The sequence below is a fragment of the Helobdella robusta genome (genome assembly GCF_000326865.2).
Source record: "Helobdella robusta unplaced genomic scaffold HELROscaffold_26, whole genome shotgun sequence".
Classification (NCBI taxonomy): Eukaryota; Metazoa; Annelida; class Clitellata; order Rhynchobdellida; family Glossiphoniidae; genus Helobdella; species Helobdella robusta.
In genome coordinates this window covers 1,141,378-1,162,372 of record NW_008704349.1, presented here as the reverse complement: position 1 = coordinate 1,162,372, position 20,995 = coordinate 1,141,378, and the positions used below count along the sequence as shown (strand labels likewise).

Below are 20,995 nucleotides of genomic sequence, written 5' to 3'. Positions count from 1 at the left end.
GATGATGATAATAAGACATTAATTAGTATTGAAATTTTGCCAACAGACAGACAGACAAACAGACAGAAGACAGACAAGCACACTCACTTACATATACACACACATATATATATATTTATTGTATTTGTGTGTGTCTATATTTCGATTCTTACTAAAAAACAAAGAACTCAACTGTATGAAACTTCAATAGATGATTAGATCCTACTGAGTTTTATGCACCTATGGTTTTTGTTATTGTTTACATTGGAAAATCTTGTATTATCGTTGTAGAAAAAATTCATTTTTTTAAAACTAAAACAAAAGACTTATATGAAGCAACAAACTCATACAATGAGATACAATACAATACACTATGCACACACGCATTATGTTCGCTGATTTGGTTTCATTTATCTGTGCTAAGTAATGCAATTTTTATTAATAAAAATATAATTATATTAATTTTCATAGGCATCTTTTTCTCTCACTTTCTCTCTTTCTCTCTCTCTCTCTCTTGTTCTAGATATGTGTATAGTATATATAATATCCATATACATACATTCATGAAGTTTTTTTATTTTATTTAGTAGTTCTTTTTTATAGATAGAAAAAACTGAAAAAGTAATCAGCTGATTGCATTAAAATACAAAACATTATTATTATTACTATTATTATTATTATTATTATTATTATTATTATTAGAAAAAGATGATGAAGCCAGGACCAATGAAAATTTTCTCTAAAGGGCAGAAGTTTTTCCAAGACGTCTTCTCATTCAAAAATGAAGATGGTTTATTTATTATTATTATTATTAATGTTGTTATTATTATTATTGCTATTATAATTATATCATTACGTCGTCGTCGTCGTCACCATCATCATTTTTGTCCTATTTTCATTTTAGGTCTGAATGCTTCGATGAATTTTTCATCCAAAATTTCTAAATGTAAATTGATTGTTGAGATATTTGTAGGATATTTAACAGTTTAACTTGAGAATGTTTGTCAGCTTTGCATATTTGTTACCAGAATGTGTGTTCACCATTATCATCACGTTGTCATCATCTTCGTCATCATCATCACATTATTTCTTCTATGTATAGTTCCGTTATAACATTTAGAGGCTAACAATGTTTTTATTAATCCTGACAAAAATATTATAGATAGAAGACAACATCTGCAAATGCACCAACAAACACACCAGTCGACACAACAGCATAAACAACAACAACATCAACAACAACACGAAAACAACATCAACACAGACTACAGCAAGAACGCATTGCACGACACCAGCCCATCTCCGTCCAAACGTAAATGCCCACAACAACAACAGCCGCAACAACAATACCAACACCAACAATACACCCCACATAAGTCTCAGTTCACTTTTAAATCAGGTCAAAGAATCGAAAACGCAACTGGCCTCCTCAATAAAATTGTTGACCTATTCAACAGAGATGACTTAAGTGACGTTAAAATTATCGTTCGAACCCCAGACGGAGTAGTTAGGCAGTATCCCTCTCATAGGTTAGTGTTAGCTTGCTCTAGTCAGGTCTTTAAAGTCATGTTTACCGGAATCGTTTGGAATGAGGCCACCAAATCTGAAGTCACCCTCTCAGAAGATGTCAAAACTGGTCAAGTTTTTGAGGCTTTTTTGCGATATTTGTATTCTCGAGTTATCTACCTGCAACATCCAACCGTTCTCTATATACTGATGCTGGCTGATAAGTACGATGTGATTGATTTGCAGGTTTGTGCTTGTGTGTGCGTGTGTGTTTGTTGTGTAGAAGTTTTTCTTTTTCTCTGTGTGTCTGTGTGTGTGTGTGTGTGTGTGTGTGTGTGTGTGGGATCGTATGTGCGTTTGTATGTGTATTTGCCGTGTTAAATCAAACAACACACGCGCAAGAATCAAACTGAAAACAGAAAAATTGATTGCAACAATAGAAGGCCTGTACTGAGTATATGATTGAACATTTGGTCTCAACCACACAACTCAACCGATCAACCTCGTGGCTGTCCTACGCTCGACTCGCCAATCACAAAACTCTGGCTCACGATGCTGCTGAATTTATCAGGCTTAACTTCTATAAGGTCGAAATGAATGAATGAATGAGTGCATGCATGGATGAATGAATGAATGAGCAAACAAACGAATGAATGAATGAATGCATGGGCGAACGAATGAATTAAGCAATGAAAGAAAGAATTAAAATATAATGAGAAAATTATGACATTTGTCTACCCCTTAGGTCATAAGTGGACCTGACTTTTTGCATATGGATGCAGATATGTTAATTAGTTTCATCAGCCAATCGGAAATTGTCATTCCGGATGAGTTCATTCTGTATCAGGGGGTGGTCAGATGGTGGTTTAAAAATACTTGTTATTATAATGATGAAGATGATGATGAAGATGATGATGAGGACGACGATAATGACGTCATCGATGATGGTGATAGTAGTGATGTTTTTCGTGGTGGCGATGATGATGATGACGGCGATGAAATGAACAATTTGGAAGATACATCCGCCTATAAAAGTTTCTGGAAGTATTGCAGAAGGAAGTTCACCAATTTGAAGGATGAAAATATCGAGACGGACAACGACGACGACGACGATGATGATGATGAAGGCTGCAGTGATAGTAGCGGTACAAACATCATCAACAACAACATCAACAGTGATAATGAGGATGATGATGATAATAACGATACACATGATGATGATGATGATGGTGATAACGCCAATGATGTTTATAAAAAATGCAACCTTTCCAACAGTCCGAGCCGTCGTGCCTTGGCGGAGGAACCACATCTTCATAATGGCCTCAACAATGTTGATGAAAAAAGAGATTACGATAATGATGTTGAAGAAAATTGTGATAATGATCTTGTTGATGATGATACTGATGATGACGACGTTAATGATGATAGTAGCGATGATTCAGATGACGTCAGCGAGTTGAGAGACATGGCCAGGAAAATATTTTCATGTATCAGATACCCTTTGATGGGTAACGCTCAACTGAAAGCAATATTCATTGACATTTTTAAATTTTATCAGTCGGCCAATTGGAGAATTTCATCTAGTCAATCAGCCAATCACAGAACATCACCCGGTCAATCAGCCAATCACAGAACTTCACCCAGTCAATCAGCCAATCACAGAACTTCACCCACTCAATCAGCCAATCACAGAACTTCACCCACTCAATCAGCCAATCATAAAACTTCATCATTTCAATCAGCCAATCACAAAACGTCAACCAGTCAATCAGCCAATCAGACAACACACATAGGAGTAAATAATATCCCACGAAAGCTAACAGCAATCAATAAGCCGACCAAACAACATTCCAACCGATCAACCAGGCAACGATCTCTCATCAATCATCAACTGAGTGCCAACCGGAAAAAAGTCTCAGCCGCATCAACAAAAACTGCTGCTACGAGTAGAAATGTTAACTTTTTGAAATCAAAATTCTACCGAAAGTGCAAAGCGATGATGAGTGTGCTTGAGAGATATGTGATCCAGGCCTTGCATCTGCAGGATATCGTGAAAAAAAATGTCAATGAAACGACAGGTTGGCTGGCTGGTTGGTTGGTTGCTTGCTTGCTTAGGCTAATTGATTCAGTAAATGGTTATTTTTAAGAGTTAATCTATAAAATTTTTTAATTATTTATTTTCGATCCAGGTTTTTTTTTTCTTGTTGTACATACTTTCATTATAACGCATAATTAATTTCTTCCAATTCTATTTCGTACTTTGATTGGTCGATCAGAGGTCCAATCATATGCGAGGACCTACTTCCAGCGACACCACGTGACACTCCGCAACTACACGAACGATGTTTGGAGCACTAGCTTGGTGGTCGATAAGTTCTCCAGTGTCAACAGGGCAGATGTCAGGTTGGGGCGGTTTGGTTGTGCTGTTGTTGCAGTTTTTCGGATTCATGTTTCTACTTTTTCATTGGATAGCCTATCAACCAATCATCTGTCGAAATAATCAGCTATTTAAAAATCAACTAATCAATCATTTAATCGACCAATCAATCACCCATCAACCAATCAAATTTCAGATCAGTGGTGTTCTCTAGCCCCTCGGATGCCCTCCAACCAGATGAAACCACGCACCACCCCGCTTGGGATTGGACGGGAGAGTTGTACAGTAGAGGAATGGTCTACCAGCCATGCATCATGCTCAATATCTGGACCAAATGGGAACTTCCGGGTAGTTTTTTTTTCTAGTTTCACTTTCGTTTTAGTTTCACTTTCATTTTTTTTTTCAATTTTCGAAGTTTCCTTAATTTTATGATGTCAATTCAAACTCCCATACAATCATCTTCCTCCACCAGGCGACACCTTCAACACAGTCCGCCTGGTCCTGCACAGCAATCAATCACGTGACACCCAGCAGACGAGCAGCAGCGGCGGCGGCGGTTTAAGTGGCCTACAATCGTCTTTTTTCAGTTTCATCAGGTCGGAGAGTTCTAGTCCAGGCAAAGGGAAAAATGGGAAATCCCAAGCTAGGGGTGGTAATAAAAATATTCAGAACGATGATGGCGTCAGCGCTTGCAGCAGCAGCAGCAGGAAACAAAACCCCAACAACAGAAGAGATGTTGAGTTGTGTGTGCTGGTGACGGGAGTGCAAGATAACGTCGAGCATTTCAAGTCATCCGTCAGTAGGCAGTTCTCATTCGATCCAGCCAACGATAGGACGAGGTTCATTAATGACCTAGTACCCTTCTATGTGCTCAACCAGCCGTCGTCTGCGTCGTCACCATATTTGTCTGGCTCGGATGGCAATTCATTTAAGATGACTATTATTATTAAGCCTACGAGATGTTCACTATTTGACGATTGATTTAGTGAACGTGCAAGTGAGTGAATGAATGAATGAATGAGTGAAAGATTAATTGAATAAATGAATGATTAATTGAATAAATGAATTAATGATTAAATGAATGAATGAATGATTGATCAGTTACTCGATTGATCCATCAATTTAAAACACCAAAGTCTATTCCACATTAAATTGACGGCTCGTTTATTTCGCATTATGCATGCAGTTGTCATATCATCACTGTAATTATTACATCACCAACGCTACCATCGCTATTACGTCATTATCATCGTCGTTATGACGTCATTTTCATCGTCGTTATGACTTCATCATCGTCATCGTCATCATAACTTTTTTTCGCCAGATCCCTTGCATGTTTTTAAAAAATCTCCCATTAATTGACTTCAATTGTAATTAATTAACTAATTAATTATTAATTTTCTTTTTAGAATTCATCGATTTATAAATAAATAAATTACTTTTTTATTTTTTATTTTAACTCGAAAAATAAAAATCTGAGAAAAAAAAAAATTTCAGTGTGATTAATTAATTCTACGTTTCTCCTTTACAATAGACAGAAAAAAACTAATTAACGTCTCTCTCTCTCTCTCTCTCTCTCTCTCTCTCTGTGTGTGTGTGTGTGTCTGTGTTTTTCTATGTAAATCATAGAATGTTTAAAAGTGGAAACTGAGAGGTAATATAAAACGTCATCATTATCATCATCGCATTTTCATCATCATTATCGTGGATAATACAAAGGCACACAAATAACTTATTCATTCATTCATTCCCTCATTCATTCATTTCCTCATTCATCCATCCATTCATTTTCATATGACGATAGAGTTGTTTGATATATTGATATGGATCGTAGGTAATTATGTATGTTATGTTATATTATTAGATGTACAATATGTATGTGTGTATTTGTATGTGTGTTTAGTGTGTATGTGTGTGTGCTTGCGTGCGTGAATGTATGTCTATGTGTTCGTCTGTCTGTCTGTTTGTATGACTGATATGGAATATAATAAGAAGGAGAAAATAAAAGACACGAAATTGATGTATACAAGGCATCATGTGGAATGATAATAACAAGGTATGAAATTACCATGTTACGAACAATAATCAATCAATCAATCAATCAATCAATCAATCAATCAATCAATCAATCAATCAATCAATCGTTGAATGAATTAATAAATAAATGAATTATTCATTCATTCAATCATTCATTATTCAATCAATCATTCATTCCGTCAGTTCATATTGCAATCAACCTAAATAGCAATCAGTCAATCGACCGACCAGCCAACCAACCAATTACAAAACTCTAATCCAGTTTAGTTTTAGCGAATAAAAAAAATGGAATGATAGCATTATGAGGATATACGGTACGATGAAAATTGAAAGTGACACTAAAATAAGGTACGGATGAAATAGTCACAAAATGCCAGCAATTTAACTGGTACTTATTTATGATATAATCAAATGCGGCTTTAACAATGAAGAGGTATTGGAATAATAATTATCGCTAAACTGTCTTTTAAAAACCAAATGAGATTAAGGATGGGAATGTAGATGACATTATAAGGGATATAATCTCTCAACCAACCAACCATCCAATCATCAATCAATCAAATAAACAACTAACCAACCAACCAATCATTCAAGTAATCGAATAAACGAATGCAATATGCAACGAATGCATTTGAATTTATATATTCAAGACATTAACAAAGAACAAAAAATTAAAATACGTAATATAATTAAAATGTGATATATATATATATATATATATATATATATATATATATATATATATCACATATAAAGACATAACTTACCCTACAAAACAAATCAAAGAGTAAGCCAATCAACCAACCAACCAACCAATCAACTAATCAAGTTTCTAACTAAACAATCTATAATACATACACATAAATATCTATATCATATACATATATAACACACACACACACACACACACATATATATATATATAATATACCTATATAACACCACGAAAATGACGTCATCATGTACAAGTTAAGACACAACGGAATGCATAGAAAGATGAATGATATAAAAACTTGTGTATGTATGTACGTATGTATGTACGAATGTATGTATGTACGTACGTACGTATGTATGTATGTATGTGTGTGTGTGTGTGTGTGTGTGTGTGTGTGTGTGTAATAATTAAAGCAATAACTGCATTAAAAACTTCACTAAAAGGCCATATGTACGAAATAAAACATCGCGATATGTTTGCATATCTTTTGGATGTATATACATTGTATGTGTGTGTGTGTATGTGTGTGTGTGTACGCGCGCGCGCGTGTGTGTGTCTGTGTTTGTTTGTATAAAACAGAAAGGAGAAAAATGAAATAAAATCGAATTTGTTTAAATTTATTTATCAAATAAAATAAAATAAAATATTCCAATGGTAATAAATCGTGAGATGAAATTTGTAGATTCAAGAAATTTTATAACGCTCAATATCATCATCTTCATTTGTCATCATCATCATCATCGTCGTTACTAATAACAATATATTATCTATCACAATCATCATTAAATCATCACCACCATCATCATCATCATCGTCACATCATTAAATCATCATCATCATCATCATCTTGTTTCTCATCAATTAATAACACGTGGTCTATATAATCGTCATCGTCATCATCATTATCGGTGGTAATAGTAGTAGCAGCAGCAGTAGTAGTAGTAGTAGCAGCAGCAGTAATGGTAGTAGTGGTAGTAGCAGTAGAAGTAGCAATAGTATCGTCTATCAACATTTTATGGAAACCCCCACCATCATCTTTAAACCACGCTTCCCGAAATTATACACCCATTGGTTTCGAATTAAATAAGTGTTGGTGTTGTTTGAAAGGATAATGATGAAAAAAGATTATTATTATTATTATTATTATTATAATATTCATATCATCCGTCGCGTCCATAACAAAGAGAGCAATTTCATTCATTGAGATGAACGTCATTAAACTGACCACCACCACCATCATCATCATCAATGACTTAATTACCAAGAGGAGTTTCAGAATCTTTGGTTGTGGATAAGTTAATCACGTGATGACGATTGTCATAATGGACGTCGTCGTCACCTATTTCAGTTTCTTTGTTCTGAGAAAAGTTATCGCCAGCGTCATCATCATCAGGAGCAGCATCTTGACTTTTAGCAACCTCGTTCACAAAGTAGTCGATCAGGCGTTCGTGTTCGTTATCATCTTTATAATTTTCCCCGCATCCGCTTTCTGTTTCTCTACTTCCGCTTTCGGTTTCATCCTCTTCCTCCTCTTCTTCTTCCGGATGCTGTGGTCCGCCGTGTCTGCGTCTATGCCTCATCATGCTGTGTTTCAGGGTGAACCGGGCAGAGCAAAGGTCACATTCGAATGGTCGTTCACCTGTTCGTTTGTTTGTTCGTTCGTTCGTTTGATCGTTTGTTTGTTGTTGCTGTTTACGTTGTTATTCATAAAAAATAATTTAACACCAACATCAAACAACACCAAATACCGCACCAACGACAACAACAACAAGAAACAAACAGACGAACATACATACAAACAAACGAACGACTAACAAACGAACACGAACTGACCTGTATGTGACCTCATGTGCCTCCTTAAGTCCTGCAACGACCAAAACCTCTTGGGGCAGAAGGTGCAGAAGACCTTGCGCTGAGCGTAATCGCCCTCGGGTCGAAGGTCAATGTCAAGGCCGCCGGGATTTGTTATCTTTCTGGCTGTAATTAAATGATTAACTATCACAATTGAGATATCTTATGTTGATAATATTCTCACTGTATCGCTACTATCATAAAAAATGTATACAAACATGCTCGGATACAATGATGCATACAATGATACAATGATGCATACAATGATACAAAAATACAAAGGTACAGAACGAAAATACAAGGATACCAAAACACACTGATACAAAGATACAATGATACAATGATATACAAAGATACAAAACCCCAACCCTGTATATTTCCGCTGAGCATATCTTCAACGAGCTGGTCCATGAACATGGAGTATCCATTGATATCATCTGATATCTTGTTCTTCTCTTTCAAACACGTGAAATCAGTTGGGTGGCACGTGACCTGTTTGTTTGTTCGTTCGTTCGTTCGTTCGTTCGTTCGTTCATTCATTTATTCGTTCATTCATTTATTCGTTCAATCATTCATTCACCCATTCTTTCATTCAATTTTTTATTAATTCATTTCTTCATTCTTTTGCTTATTCATTCAGTAATAGTCAACCAATCAATCAATTAACCAACCAAACGACCAATCAATCATCCAATCAATCAATCAACCAACCAACCAATCAATCAACCAACCAACCAATCCATCAATCAATCAACCAACCAATCAACCAATCATCCAATCCATCAATCATTCAACCAACCAATCAACCAATCAACCAACAACCAACCAATCAACCAATCAATCATCCAATCCATCAATCAACCAACCAACCTTATGAAGAAGACTATCGATCCTATGTTGGTAGGAGGCGTCACAGAGGTAGCATTTGTATGGCAGGTCGATGTTGTGTTCTTTCAGATGGCGCAATAGAACCTTGCGACACTTAAATTCCAGTCCACACTTCCAACAAGCTGAATGAATGAATGAATGAATGGATGGATGAATGAATGAATGACAAAATGAATGAATGAATGAATGACAAAATAAATGAATGAATAAATGAATTAATGAATGAATAACCGATTGAGTGAATTAGCGTTAAACGAATGAAAGAATAGATAAATAATGATTATATTGGTTGAATGGACAAATGAGTGTTGAATCAATAAATGAGCGAATGAACGAATGAATAAATGAATAAATAAATGAATGAATAAATGAATGAATAAATGAATGAATGAATAAATGAATGAATGAACGAATGAATGAATAAATACCCGTTATCTTATCAACGTTATAGTTATCCTTCTCTGGATTTTTAACTGCAGTTAATGTTGACGAGGTCCCAGTTAGTTGCTGCTGTTGTTGGTGGTGTTGTTGCTGCTGCTGAAGCATTGATGCCATAGAGGATAGTTGATGTTGTTGTTGATGTTGTTGTTGTCGTTGATGTTGCCGTTTTAACTGCTGTAGTTGTAGAAAAACTTCTAAATCCAGCAGATTTTGTTGTTGCTGCTTTGCTGAGTTCTGCCTTTTATTATTGCTATTATTATTATTGTTGTTGTTATTGTTGTTTACTTTATTAATATTATTATTGTTATTATTATTATTGTTGTTGTTGTTGCTATGGACACCCATTACATTCCCATTGTCATTATCATCTGCGGAGTTATGTTTATGTACGTTTGTTGATTGACTAACCATTATTATTATTATTATTATTATTATTATTATTATTTATTAATATTATTTATTAATATTATTTATTATCATTTATTGAAATTATTATAATAATAGTTAATAATAATAATAATAATAATAATAATAATAATAATAATAAAAAGATAACCATTCTCATCCGTATCATCATCATCGTCGTCATCATTTTTATTATTATTATTATTATTGTTGTTGTTGTTGTTGTTGTTGTTGTTGTTTTTGTTGGGGTTGTCCTCTTCGTCGTCGTCGTCGTCATCCTTATTGTCGTTCATCTGTCCCAGGTCCTGATGTATAATTATAAAATAGATGAATGAGTGAGTGAATGAATGAGTGACTGAATGAATGAATGAGTGAATGAATAAATGAATGAGTGAATGAATGAATGAGTGAATGAATAAATGAATGAGTGAATGAATGAATGAATGAATGAATAAGTGAATGAATGAATGAGTAAATGAGTGAGTGAGTAAATGTATGAATAAATGAATGAATGAATGATTGATTGAACGAACGAACAAACGAATGAATGAACAAACAAACGAACGAAGGAACGAACGAATTAATCAATCAACAAGCAAACAAACTAATAAACAAATGAACGGATTTCAACAGAAAATAACATGGACGAATAAATTATTATAAACATAATTAACTATAATTAATTTTAATTATGTTATTGCAACAGCAGAAAACGCACTTCGTACTGCGGCTGAATGACGACAGGATCCACTGCTGGCTGTATGTCTGGATGGACCGCATTAAAGTGCTCCATCAACTTCTCTGCATGAATGAATGAGTGAATGAGTGAATGAGTGAATGAGTGAATGAATGAGTGAGTGAGTGAGTGAGTGAGTGAATGAATGAATGAATGAATGAATGAATGAATGAATAAATAAATGATGAATGTACGACTGAATGAATGAATTAATTAATGAATGATGAATAAATGAATGAATAAACGAATTAATGATGAATGAATAAATGACTGGATGAATGAATGAATAAGTGAGTGAGTGAATAAACGAACGAATGTTTAAGCGAACAAAGTGACCATCATCATCTTCATCCTAAACGATAATCAACCTGATGAGTCAAACGAAGTGAAGAGGCAGTGATAGCAGCTAAAAAGTTCTTTGGTCATGATTGACGATGACGACGCGGTAGGAAATGACGACGAAGATGACGTCATCGTCACTCTCTGCACTTCACTCATCTCATTCTCACGTCCAAAATGGCCGAAAAATTGTTTGCAATCCGAATCCGCATTATTATTAAGATGATGACGACGATGATAATTTGAAGAAGCAATCGCACTGGAGTATAACCGGCCATCATCATCATCATCGTCGTCGTCTTCGTCATCATCATCGTCGTCATCGTTATCAGGATCGTCGTCACCATCATCGTCACCATCTTCGGCGACATTCTGGCAGTGGTGCTTCCTTAGCATGTGACGACCTCTGTTGGACTTCGTCGAAAATCCAACATCGCATATGTCACACGTGTACGGCTTTTCGCCTACTCGAATGTATGAATGAATGAATGAATGAGTGAATGGATGAATGATTGGATGGATGATTGGATGAATGAATGATTGGATGGATGATTGAAAATTTAGATAAACGAAGGAAAGAATGGATGGATGAATGAGGCAATCAATCTATAACTTGCTCCAACAACATATCCGATCAAACAACCAATCACTCAACCAACCAACCAATCAACAGACTAACCAATCAACAAACTAACCAACCAACCAATCAATCAACCAAACAACCAGCCAGCCAACCAACCACTATGTGTGAGAAGATGCCTACCCAATGAACTAGCCCACGGAAAGGTTCTGGGACAGTAACAGCACATGAGTTTATGCGGCGAGTCCGAATACGAACTTCTCTTGGAGATCTTTCTCCTCGACGAACCACCGCCACTTGGAAAGCCATCCTCGCTACTGCAACTACTATTATCGTCGTCATTCTCTGTCGTAGGGTTATCAATATCGTTGTTGTTGCTACTACTGTTACTGTTGCTGTTGTTGTTGCTGTTTTTGAGATTTCTGTTGGCGGAATTTCTGTTACGCGTTTTGTTTTCGCGGTTGTTGTTTTTGTTGCTGTTGTTGTCTTGAGGTACCTGGAACAGCCTGAGGATTTCATTGCTCGGTGAATTGGCTAGCAGTGAAGCAACCAGGACAGGCGGCAAAGTTGATAGAAAGTTTCGCGATGGTAGAAAAGATGAGGATGGTGATGAGGAGGAAGATGAGAATGACGGTGGAAGCGCTGCAATAGTTGACTGAGAAGACACCGTTGTTACTATGTTGTTGTTGTTGTGGTCGGTTTTTGATATGCTGCTTTTGGGGTTTTTGTTGTTGTTGCTGTTGTTGTTGTTGCTGTTGTCGCTGTTGATGTTGTTGCTGTTGTTGCGGAAGTTGCGGTCGCTGCTTGCGTCATCAAACGATGCCCTGAGATGATGAAATCTTACTTGTGGCGACGATGATACTGCTGCCGACGACGACGACGAAGATGATGACATTTTTAAGTTGTTGCTGTAGTTGATGCCACCAACATTATTATTATTGTTGTTGTTGTTGCTGCTGTTGTTGTTGCTGTTGTTGTTGCTGTTGTTGTTGCTGTTGTTGTTGCTGTTGTTGTTGCTGCTGCAGCTGTTGTTGTTGTTGACGATGACGCCATCAGAAGATGCATTCGTTGAGTTTTGTTGTTGGTTTCCGTGCGAGATTAAATGGAAGTGCAACTGTTGCGAATGGAGAAAATTATCATGCATCAAATTATTTAACAAATAAATAACTCACGCTAAAAATCGCGAAACCATGCGCGAACACAAATATCAAAACAAAGTGATGGAGTGTGTGAATGAATGAATGAATGAATGAATGATTGAATGAATGATGAACGACTGGACGAACGAACGAGCAAACGAACGAACGTAGAATCCTAGGATATTGGATTGGATATCAGAGACATCAGAAGACAGATCAGGTAGATGTCAGGAGGTCAGCATAGACAGACAACATAAACAGACATAAATAAACATAAATATAAACAAAGAAAATAAATTAACGTAAACAAAAAAAAATCATTGTAAAAATTAGGTACTTTAATGAAATTAAATTAAAATGTAAACGAAAAATTAAAAAAAAAATTATATACAACTCAAAAAAACTTGAAAAGAAAAAACTATACATAACTCCAAAAAACTTGAAAAAAAACTATATTCAACTCAAAAAAAATTGAAAAAAAAACAAAAAAAAAAACGCGGGAAACCTTGGTGGGTTGTTTGAAAATGGCACCACACTGTGGGCAATGGTACCTATCGGTTCTGCTATTGTAATGAGCTTCAAAGAGGCGAGAAGGTGGTAATAGTAATGATTGCGACGACGACGACAATGGTGGTGGTGGTTTGAGTGATGGTGCGTCCAGTAAAATTATAGGCTGTGATGGTTTTGTGGCGGTTGGTGTTGATGATGATTGTTGGGCGGATGGTTTGAGAATGGATGTGGCGTTATTTGAGTGTAGAAGTGATTTGAGGTTTTTTATAAATACATCTTTGCTGCTGTTGTTGTTGCTTGTGTTGTTGTTTGTGTTGTTGCTTGTGTTGTTGTGTTGTTTGGATGATTTTAGGATAGATTTCATGGATCTTAAATGTTGTTGTTGCTGTTGTAGTTTGTTTATTAGAAATGGATTAGTGCTGTTGATGTTTTTGTTTAACAACGACATATTACTTGACGATTGCTGTTGTTGCAGTTGTTGTTGATGTTGTTGCTGCTGCTGTTGAAAATGCTGTTGTAGAAGTAGTAGCTGTTGAAGAGCGGATTTGTTACTCTGTAAATCGCTCATTCCAGAACCAAAAATAGTGTTGTAATTGTTGGTGTTGTTGTAGTTGATGTTGTTGTTGATGTTGTTCGATTTAGCCTTACCTACAGTCAAGTCAATCGGTTGGTCTGAGTTTGCTGACGATGATTTCAAACTGAAATCCAGTGGCTGGTCGTAGTTGTCGTCGTCAGCATTATCCTCATTGTTAACGCTATCGTCATTGAAGCCGTTGTTGTCGCTACTGCTGAATTTGTGATTGAGATTAAAATTGATGTTGTTGCTGTTGTTGATGATGATGTTGTTGTTGTTGCTGATGTTATATTTGTTGAGAATTTGCACTAGGAGTTGTTTCTGGTGTTGGCTAATACCAATTTTAGTGTCCTGGTTGAGTTTGTTCATGTTGTTGTTGTTGTTGTTGTTGTTGCGCATGTTGCCGACAACATTTCTGTCAACAATCGGATAGCCAACAACAGCATTACTCTCTAGCTTTATATTTCCTGCCTTAGTTTCACAGACATCAACTACGACACTGCAGTCTCCATCAGCGTTTTTGTTGTTGCTGCTGCTGCTACAGCTGCTACTGATGTTGCGCGTGTAGTTGCGACCGTTGCCGTTGTTGTTGTTGAGTTTTTTTTGCGCTTCTAAGAGGTCGTAGTTGATTTTCATGTTGGTCTCGAAGGGAGGCAGAATGAGGGGGTGTTGCTTCTGGATGTGGCGCAGGCAGTTGGCCTTCGTGGAAAACCCTATCTTGCAGACCTGGTTGGTTGTTGGTTGGTTGTTGTTAGTTGGTTGGATGTGTTGTTGTTGGTTGTTGTTAGTGGTAGAGGTAAAATTATTGGCGGTGATTCGGTCATTCTATCAATCGATCGATCATTCTATCAATCAGTCGGTCAGTTTGTCCGTCAATCGTCAACCAGTCAATCGTCTATTTAACTAGTAAGTCAATTAACCAATCAACCAATCAATCAATCAATCAATCAATCAAACAAACAATCAATTAATCAAACATTAACCAAGCGCTTTAAGCAAACAACCTTGCAAGAGTAAGGCTTGTGTTGGCAGCTCGTCTGAGATCTTAGGTGGTGCTTCAAGGCTCGCTCGATTTTGAAGTCCTCGCCGCAGTATTTGCAGATGGTGTTATTATTATTATTATTATTATTATTAAAACTATTATTTAAATTATTATTAATGTTGTTTTTCTTATTGTTGTCGTTATTGAAGATGTTATTAATGTTATCATCAACGGTATTGATGTTATTATCATACGTGCTAGTGCTATCATTGTTGTTGTTACTATTGTTGTTGTGGTGGTGGCTGTTGTTGTTGTTATTGTTACTGTTGTTGCTTTTGATGTAAATCCGAGTGTTCTTCTCGATATCATCTTTTACTAGCATCGCGTGCTTTTTCCTGTTGTCAAAAAGATAACGAAGACGACGATGATGACAGATGTGGTGGTAATGATAATGACAAAAATGACACGACAACAAAACCAACAACCACAGCAGCCACAACAACAGCCACAACAACCGCAGCTACAACAACTACAACAATAAGAGAAAAACCAACTTCAGATGTCGCTCGCAGTTAGCTTTCGTAGTGAACCACTGGCTGCAGAGTGCGCAGCTAAAATGCTTTTCGACTGGTAGAAATCTTGAAGACGATGTTGAAGTTGCTGCTGCTGCTGCTGCTGTAGCCACTGACGTTAACGACGATGAAGTTATGTCAGAATCTTGATTGTCGTCGCGACCGTTATCATTGAGACTGTTGTCTACTTTGCAGTTGTTGTTCGCGTTGCTATCGGTTATCATCAAATCAAGAGGTTCTTCATTTTCAGCGTTTGCCTGGTGAACGAGTTTTAAAAAATTATTTTCTGGCTTGTTTTTTAATATAGTAATGTAAATCGTTTCCGTATATTCATTCATTGAGCAATCATTCATTCGTTCTGTCATTAATTAATTAATTAATTAATTCATTCATTTCTTCAATCATTCATTCATCCATCCACCCATCCAACTAACTATTTCTCGGGGTACGTAATTCAGCCCAAGTGCCAGCATAAAGACCTTCTGATTCATTAAATCTCTCGAATCTTCACTTCTAATTTTATTATTATTACTATTATTATTATTATTAATACTATTAATATTACTACAACTAATATTATTATTATTACAAATATTATTTTTATTGTTGTTGTTGTTATCATTGTTGTTGTTGTTTTTGTTGTTGTTGCTGCCACTAATGTAATTATTTGCGTTATTGTTATTATTGTTAGGACATAGGACTCTCTTTCCTCCACTATTGATATTGCAGCTGTTGACATTTTTATTGCTGTTGTTGTTGTTATAATTTTTATTATTGCTGCTTCTGTGGTTATCATTATTATTGGTGTGGTCAGCAGCAGCTGTAGCAGCTGTAGCAGCAGCTGTAGCAGCAGTTGAAACCAAACTGATGAGTTTGGTCTTCTTCTTAGGCGGTTTATAGATAACACCATCTTTGAGGAATCTGTGGTCGAAACCTCCAACCAATTCAAATGAAGAGTAGGACGATGAAGTAGAAGCAGCTGCTGCTGCTGCTGCTGCTGTCGGCTGATGGTGGCGCTTCAAATTTACTTGCTGATGTTGTTTGTTGATATCAGAATCTGCATAAGAACAGTTGAGCGAATCGCCGTTCATATCGCCACCGTTGTTTTTGTTGCTGTTGATGAAGTTCTGCTGCTGCTGCTGTAGCTGCTGCTGCTGCTGCAATCGTTGCTGCTCCTCCTTGGCGTGAATCCGCATGTGCCTGTGCATGTTGCCGTTGGTGGTGAAGGCGTGGAAGCATATGCGGCACTGAAAGGGACGTTCGCCTGTCGTTGGATGGCGTGGAAATTTCAACTAACAACGTCAACCACCTTCCATCAGTATTAACATTCAAACAACGACAACAACAACAACGACAACAACTTAGCACACATTGGTCTAATAAAGATACAACCCACAACACAACACAAACAAACAAACGGATACTACAAACAACCACGGCCCTTACTAACCAGAATGAACGAGCATATGCCTGTCCAACGAGCTCATACTGCTCAATATTTTCCCGCAAATTTTGCAGCAATTAACCAGACTACCAGCACCACTAGCACCGCTACTGTTGTTGCTACCAGAGCCACCAGCACCGCAGATATTTTTACTGCTGCTACCACCAGTGTCCCCGCTGTCGCTAAAACTACTGTTGCTATTGTTGTTGATGCTGTTTGGTGGACTAGAGTGTTGCTGATGTTGTTGTGGCTGTGGGGGTGTGTTGTGGGATCGAATGTGTTTGGTGAACTCGCGATCTGTCGCCATAGAGTCGCCGCAAATCGGACATCTGAAGTTCGTGCGGCCGCTGTCGTCTGGCATTGGAAATATCTGCCGACAGGTTTTTGAGGACTATATTTAATTAAAAATTATGAATAAATTTTAATAATTAATAATAATTAATACCTCTAATTTTTTTTTAATCGTAATAATAATAATAATAACCCTATCTGTCAATAATCAATTGATTGATTGATTGATATTTAATTAAAAATTATGAATAAATTGTAATAAATCACGATAATTATTACTCTAATTTTGTTTTAATCGTAATAATAATAACCCTATCTGTCCTTCTTCTAGATTTTGGCAGAGAATTTTTGGGATGTTGTAGAGGAGTGGAAAAGCTGGCATTCAACTGCTGCTGGCCGTCGCCCGATACATTTCCAGGCGATGATAAACCCGATGACGGAAGAGACGTGAATAGATCACGTGATTCGCGTTTCATACTGTTGTTGTTGTTGTTGCTGCTGCTGCTACTGTTGTTGTTGTTGGTGGTGCTGCTGCTGTTGTTGTTGTTCCTATTGCTACTGTTGTTCATGCTGTTGTTGAATGCACTTACTGCACTGTTCATGAGGTAGCTATTGGCTACGCTGTTTGGATCGTAAAAGTTGTGGACTCCATCGCTGGTGTTGTGGCTGCTGGTCCTCTCGCTGACATTGCCATTGTCAGCGCTGCTGTTGAGGGCTGGTCTCGCCGAAGAGTTGACGGACAAGTTTAGTAAACTGTTGTCATCATCGTCCTCATCATCGCCGTCATCAAAGTTGCTGTTGTTGTTGCTGTTGTTGTTGTTGCTGTTGTTGTTGTTGCTGTTGTTATTGTTGCTGTTGTTGCTGCTGTTGTTGTTGTTGTTGGCGTTAATTACGCTGATGTAAGAAGAGGAAGAGGCATTTCCCCGAAAGGAACTAGACGGTATGAGTGTCATGTTTCTGTCACCGCAACTTTCTACGTTATTGTTGCGGTCACTCAATTCGGACGAACGTGAAGACGTCATTGCTGTTGGTGGTTGTAATTGCTGCTGCAAAAGAAGCGGCGACAACAACGATGACGGCTGTGGCTGTGGCGGTGATGGAGATGATGACGTAGATTCATTTATTACAAGTCTGCCATTGCAATCGTCAAAATCATCTGTGTCGACGTCCATCGCGTCGTAAAAACTTTGCTGCTGTTGCTGCTGCTGCAGCTGCTGCTGCTGGTTTTCGTCGTCAATTGCTGCCGACAGACTGACAGTACCATCATCTGTATCAGACGTTTTAGGATGTTGTTGAAGTTGCTCTGGTGGAAAATCGCTAGACATGTTGATGTCTTCTTCACAGTAAGCCAGATCGACTGAATGTTGAGACAAGGACGTTGTTGTGGGGTTAAATTTTATAGGATAAGAATTGGATGAAATAATGATGATGGTGAAGATGACGGTGAAGAAGATGATGAAGAAGATGGTGAAGAAGATGGTGAAGAAGATGGTGAAGAAGATGATGAAGAAGATGATGAAGAAGACGATGATGAAGAAGAAGATGATAATGTGCCAGGAATATTGTGTTCAAAATTTTAACGAAAATTATAGAAAAAGAAATGAAAATGACGTTATGAGAGTCCAGTATAAAACTTTTAACTTTTTATTAATTTCATCATCGTCTTCGTCATCATCATCGTCTTCGTCATCATCGTCCTTATCTATCATTGACATCATCTTCATCATCTTCATACTGATGGCAGAAAAACATCACCGCAAACTCTCAGTTGCCTGGCGACAGCCGACAACAACATCATCGTCTTGTCGATAGCGGCTGCAACAACAACAACAATAAAAACAACAATAAAAACAACAATAACATTAATAATAATAATAATAATAATAATAATAATAATAATAGCATTAACGTCTTCTTCATCTTCACCATCGTCATCACTTTCACCACCATCATTCTTATAATAATAGCATCATCAACATTAACAAACGAATAAAATCGAAAGCCAATAACAATAGTAACATCAATTAAGACAACAAGAGCAACAACAACAACAACAACATCAGCAACAACAACAACAAAATTAATTGCCAGGCAATACTTCCTACTCAAGAGCGGAGAGCCTTCCTTTACTTGTTCACCATCATTCTCACCACAACGATGAAGAAGAAGATGATGGAAATGATGATGAAGATGATGATGAGGATGAAGATGACAAGGATGATGATTATAATGATATCATCAGGTCATATCACTATCTATCTGAATATAGTTATCCTCGTCAACATTGGTATTAGTCATACTAGAGCAAAGCTATTCAAAATAATGTGAGAAAAACAATAAAATAAAGAGAGAGAGAGAGAGGAAAAAAAAGAAGAAAAAGAGAGCGAGGAAGAGAAAGAGAGACAAAAAGAGAAAGAGAGAGAGAAACATTAAAACACAAATAAAAAAAGAACGTAAAACCAAAAAATAAACAAAATCGGAAGTGGGGATAGGAAGGAAAAATGAAAAAAAAAAATCCACGTACGTAATGAATGTACGGATGGAGCAAATAGAAACAAAAGATGCAATTTTATGTACATACACAGGCTAGCATGTCTGTTTCGGCACACACATACACACACACACACATACACACACACACATACATACATACATACACACACATAATTACTTACACACGTACAAGCGAACATACACACGTACAAATAAACATACATACATTTGTGCACTCATCTAACTATACGATAAATAATAGATGTGTATGTGCAGCATCCATAAACGTGTTGCGACCTGTACAAACACACACACACACACAGACAGACATAGATACAAACACACACACACACACACATACACACATATACATACAAAAATATTAATGTATGACGCAGGTAGCCACAAACTTATAAGAAAATATTTTTTTTTATAAATGATAAATGAAAAACGGGATGAGAACCAAAGAGATAAAAATAAGAAAAAAAGAGTAAGAAGAAGAGAAATAGGAGAGAGAGAGAGAGAGCAAGAGAGAGAGAAAGAGAGAGAGAGAGAGACAGGTGAAATCAATGGAGCATAACAAAGGTAGCAGAGCGGAGGTATTCTGTTCTGTGTGATGCACATGAGAACCATGCATGGAGCTATTCCATCATTGGATGATGATGCACAAGCGTGTGAGCTTGCGTGTGCGTGTACTCGTGTATACGTGTGTGTGTACGTGTGTGTGTGTGTATGCGTGTTTCGTGCAGCGTGTGCGTGAGTGATATGTATGTGTGTATGTATAATGATGTATAAGTATAATAAACTTAATGTGTGTATGTTTACTTGTATGTATCTATACTTATGTATATTTGTGTGTGGCTGTGTGTGTGTATGAGATGCAGCGGTATTTGCTTAATAGAGTTTGTATATGTATGCAAAAAGAATACACGCACACACGCACACAGCAGGCACACACGCACACAGCAGGCACACACGCACACAGCAGGCACGCACGCACGCACATGCGGAGAAAGAACATGGCATCTATTGCAAGCATGCAACAAAAAGAAAAAGTTGGCGGGGAAACAATTGAGAATGATGAAGATGATGAAGAGGAAGAAGGATGATGATGATGATGATGGATGATGATGGGG

General features: G+C 37.0%; 2 protein-coding genes across 2 annotated transcripts; one reads left to right on the top strand and one right to left on the bottom strand.

Moving 5' to 3' along the window:
- The first annotated feature begins 247 nt into the window (after positions 1–247).
- HELRODRAFT_191914 (hypothetical protein) lies at positions 248–5,353 on the top strand. The gene is made up of 10 exons (XM_009019975.1): positions 248–402; positions 682–769; positions 1,142–1,731; positions 1,926–2,072; positions 2,231–3,042; positions 3,352–3,563; positions 3,762–3,888; positions 4,059–4,210; positions 4,335–5,142; positions 5,180–5,353. The coding sequence occupies exons 2-9, from the start codon at positions 688–690 to the stop codon at positions 4,841–4,843; spliced, it is 2,631 nt and encodes an 876-aa protein (XP_009018223.1). The 5' UTR covers positions 248–402; positions 682–687; the 3' UTR covers positions 4,844–5,142; positions 5,180–5,353.
- A 2,514-nt stretch (positions 5,354–7,867) lies between these two features.
- On the bottom strand, positions 7,868–16,215 carry HELRODRAFT_112077 (hypothetical protein; the record flags this gene model as incomplete). Its single annotated transcript, XM_009019974.1, has 7 exons — positions 16,066–16,215; positions 15,614–15,888; positions 12,017–12,114; positions 11,644–11,741; positions 9,336–9,464; positions 8,448–8,541; positions 7,868–8,253 (listed from the first exon to the last, which is right to left on the bottom strand). Exons 1-7 carry the CDS (start codon positions 16,120–16,122, stop codon positions 7,868–7,870), a joined length of 1,137 nt encoding a protein of 378 aa, XP_009018222.1. The 5' UTR covers positions 16,123–16,215.
- Between the last annotated feature and the right edge of the window lie 4,780 nt (positions 16,216–20,995).

Excerpts from the sequence above, each read along its gene's own strand:
- HELRODRAFT_191914 (XM_009019975.1), top strand. The coding sequence starts at position 688 with ATGATGAAGCCAGGACCAATGAAAATTTTCTCTAAAGGGCAGAAGTTT. Across the intron at positions 3,043-3,351 it reads GACATTTTTAAATTTTATCA|GCAACGATCTCTCATCAATC; the intron begins GTCGGCCAATTG and ends CCGATCAACCAG. Across the intron at positions 3,564-3,761 it reads AAATGTCAATGAAACGACAG|AGGTCCAATCATATGCGAGG; the intron begins GTTGGCTGGCTG and ends TTGGTCGATCAG.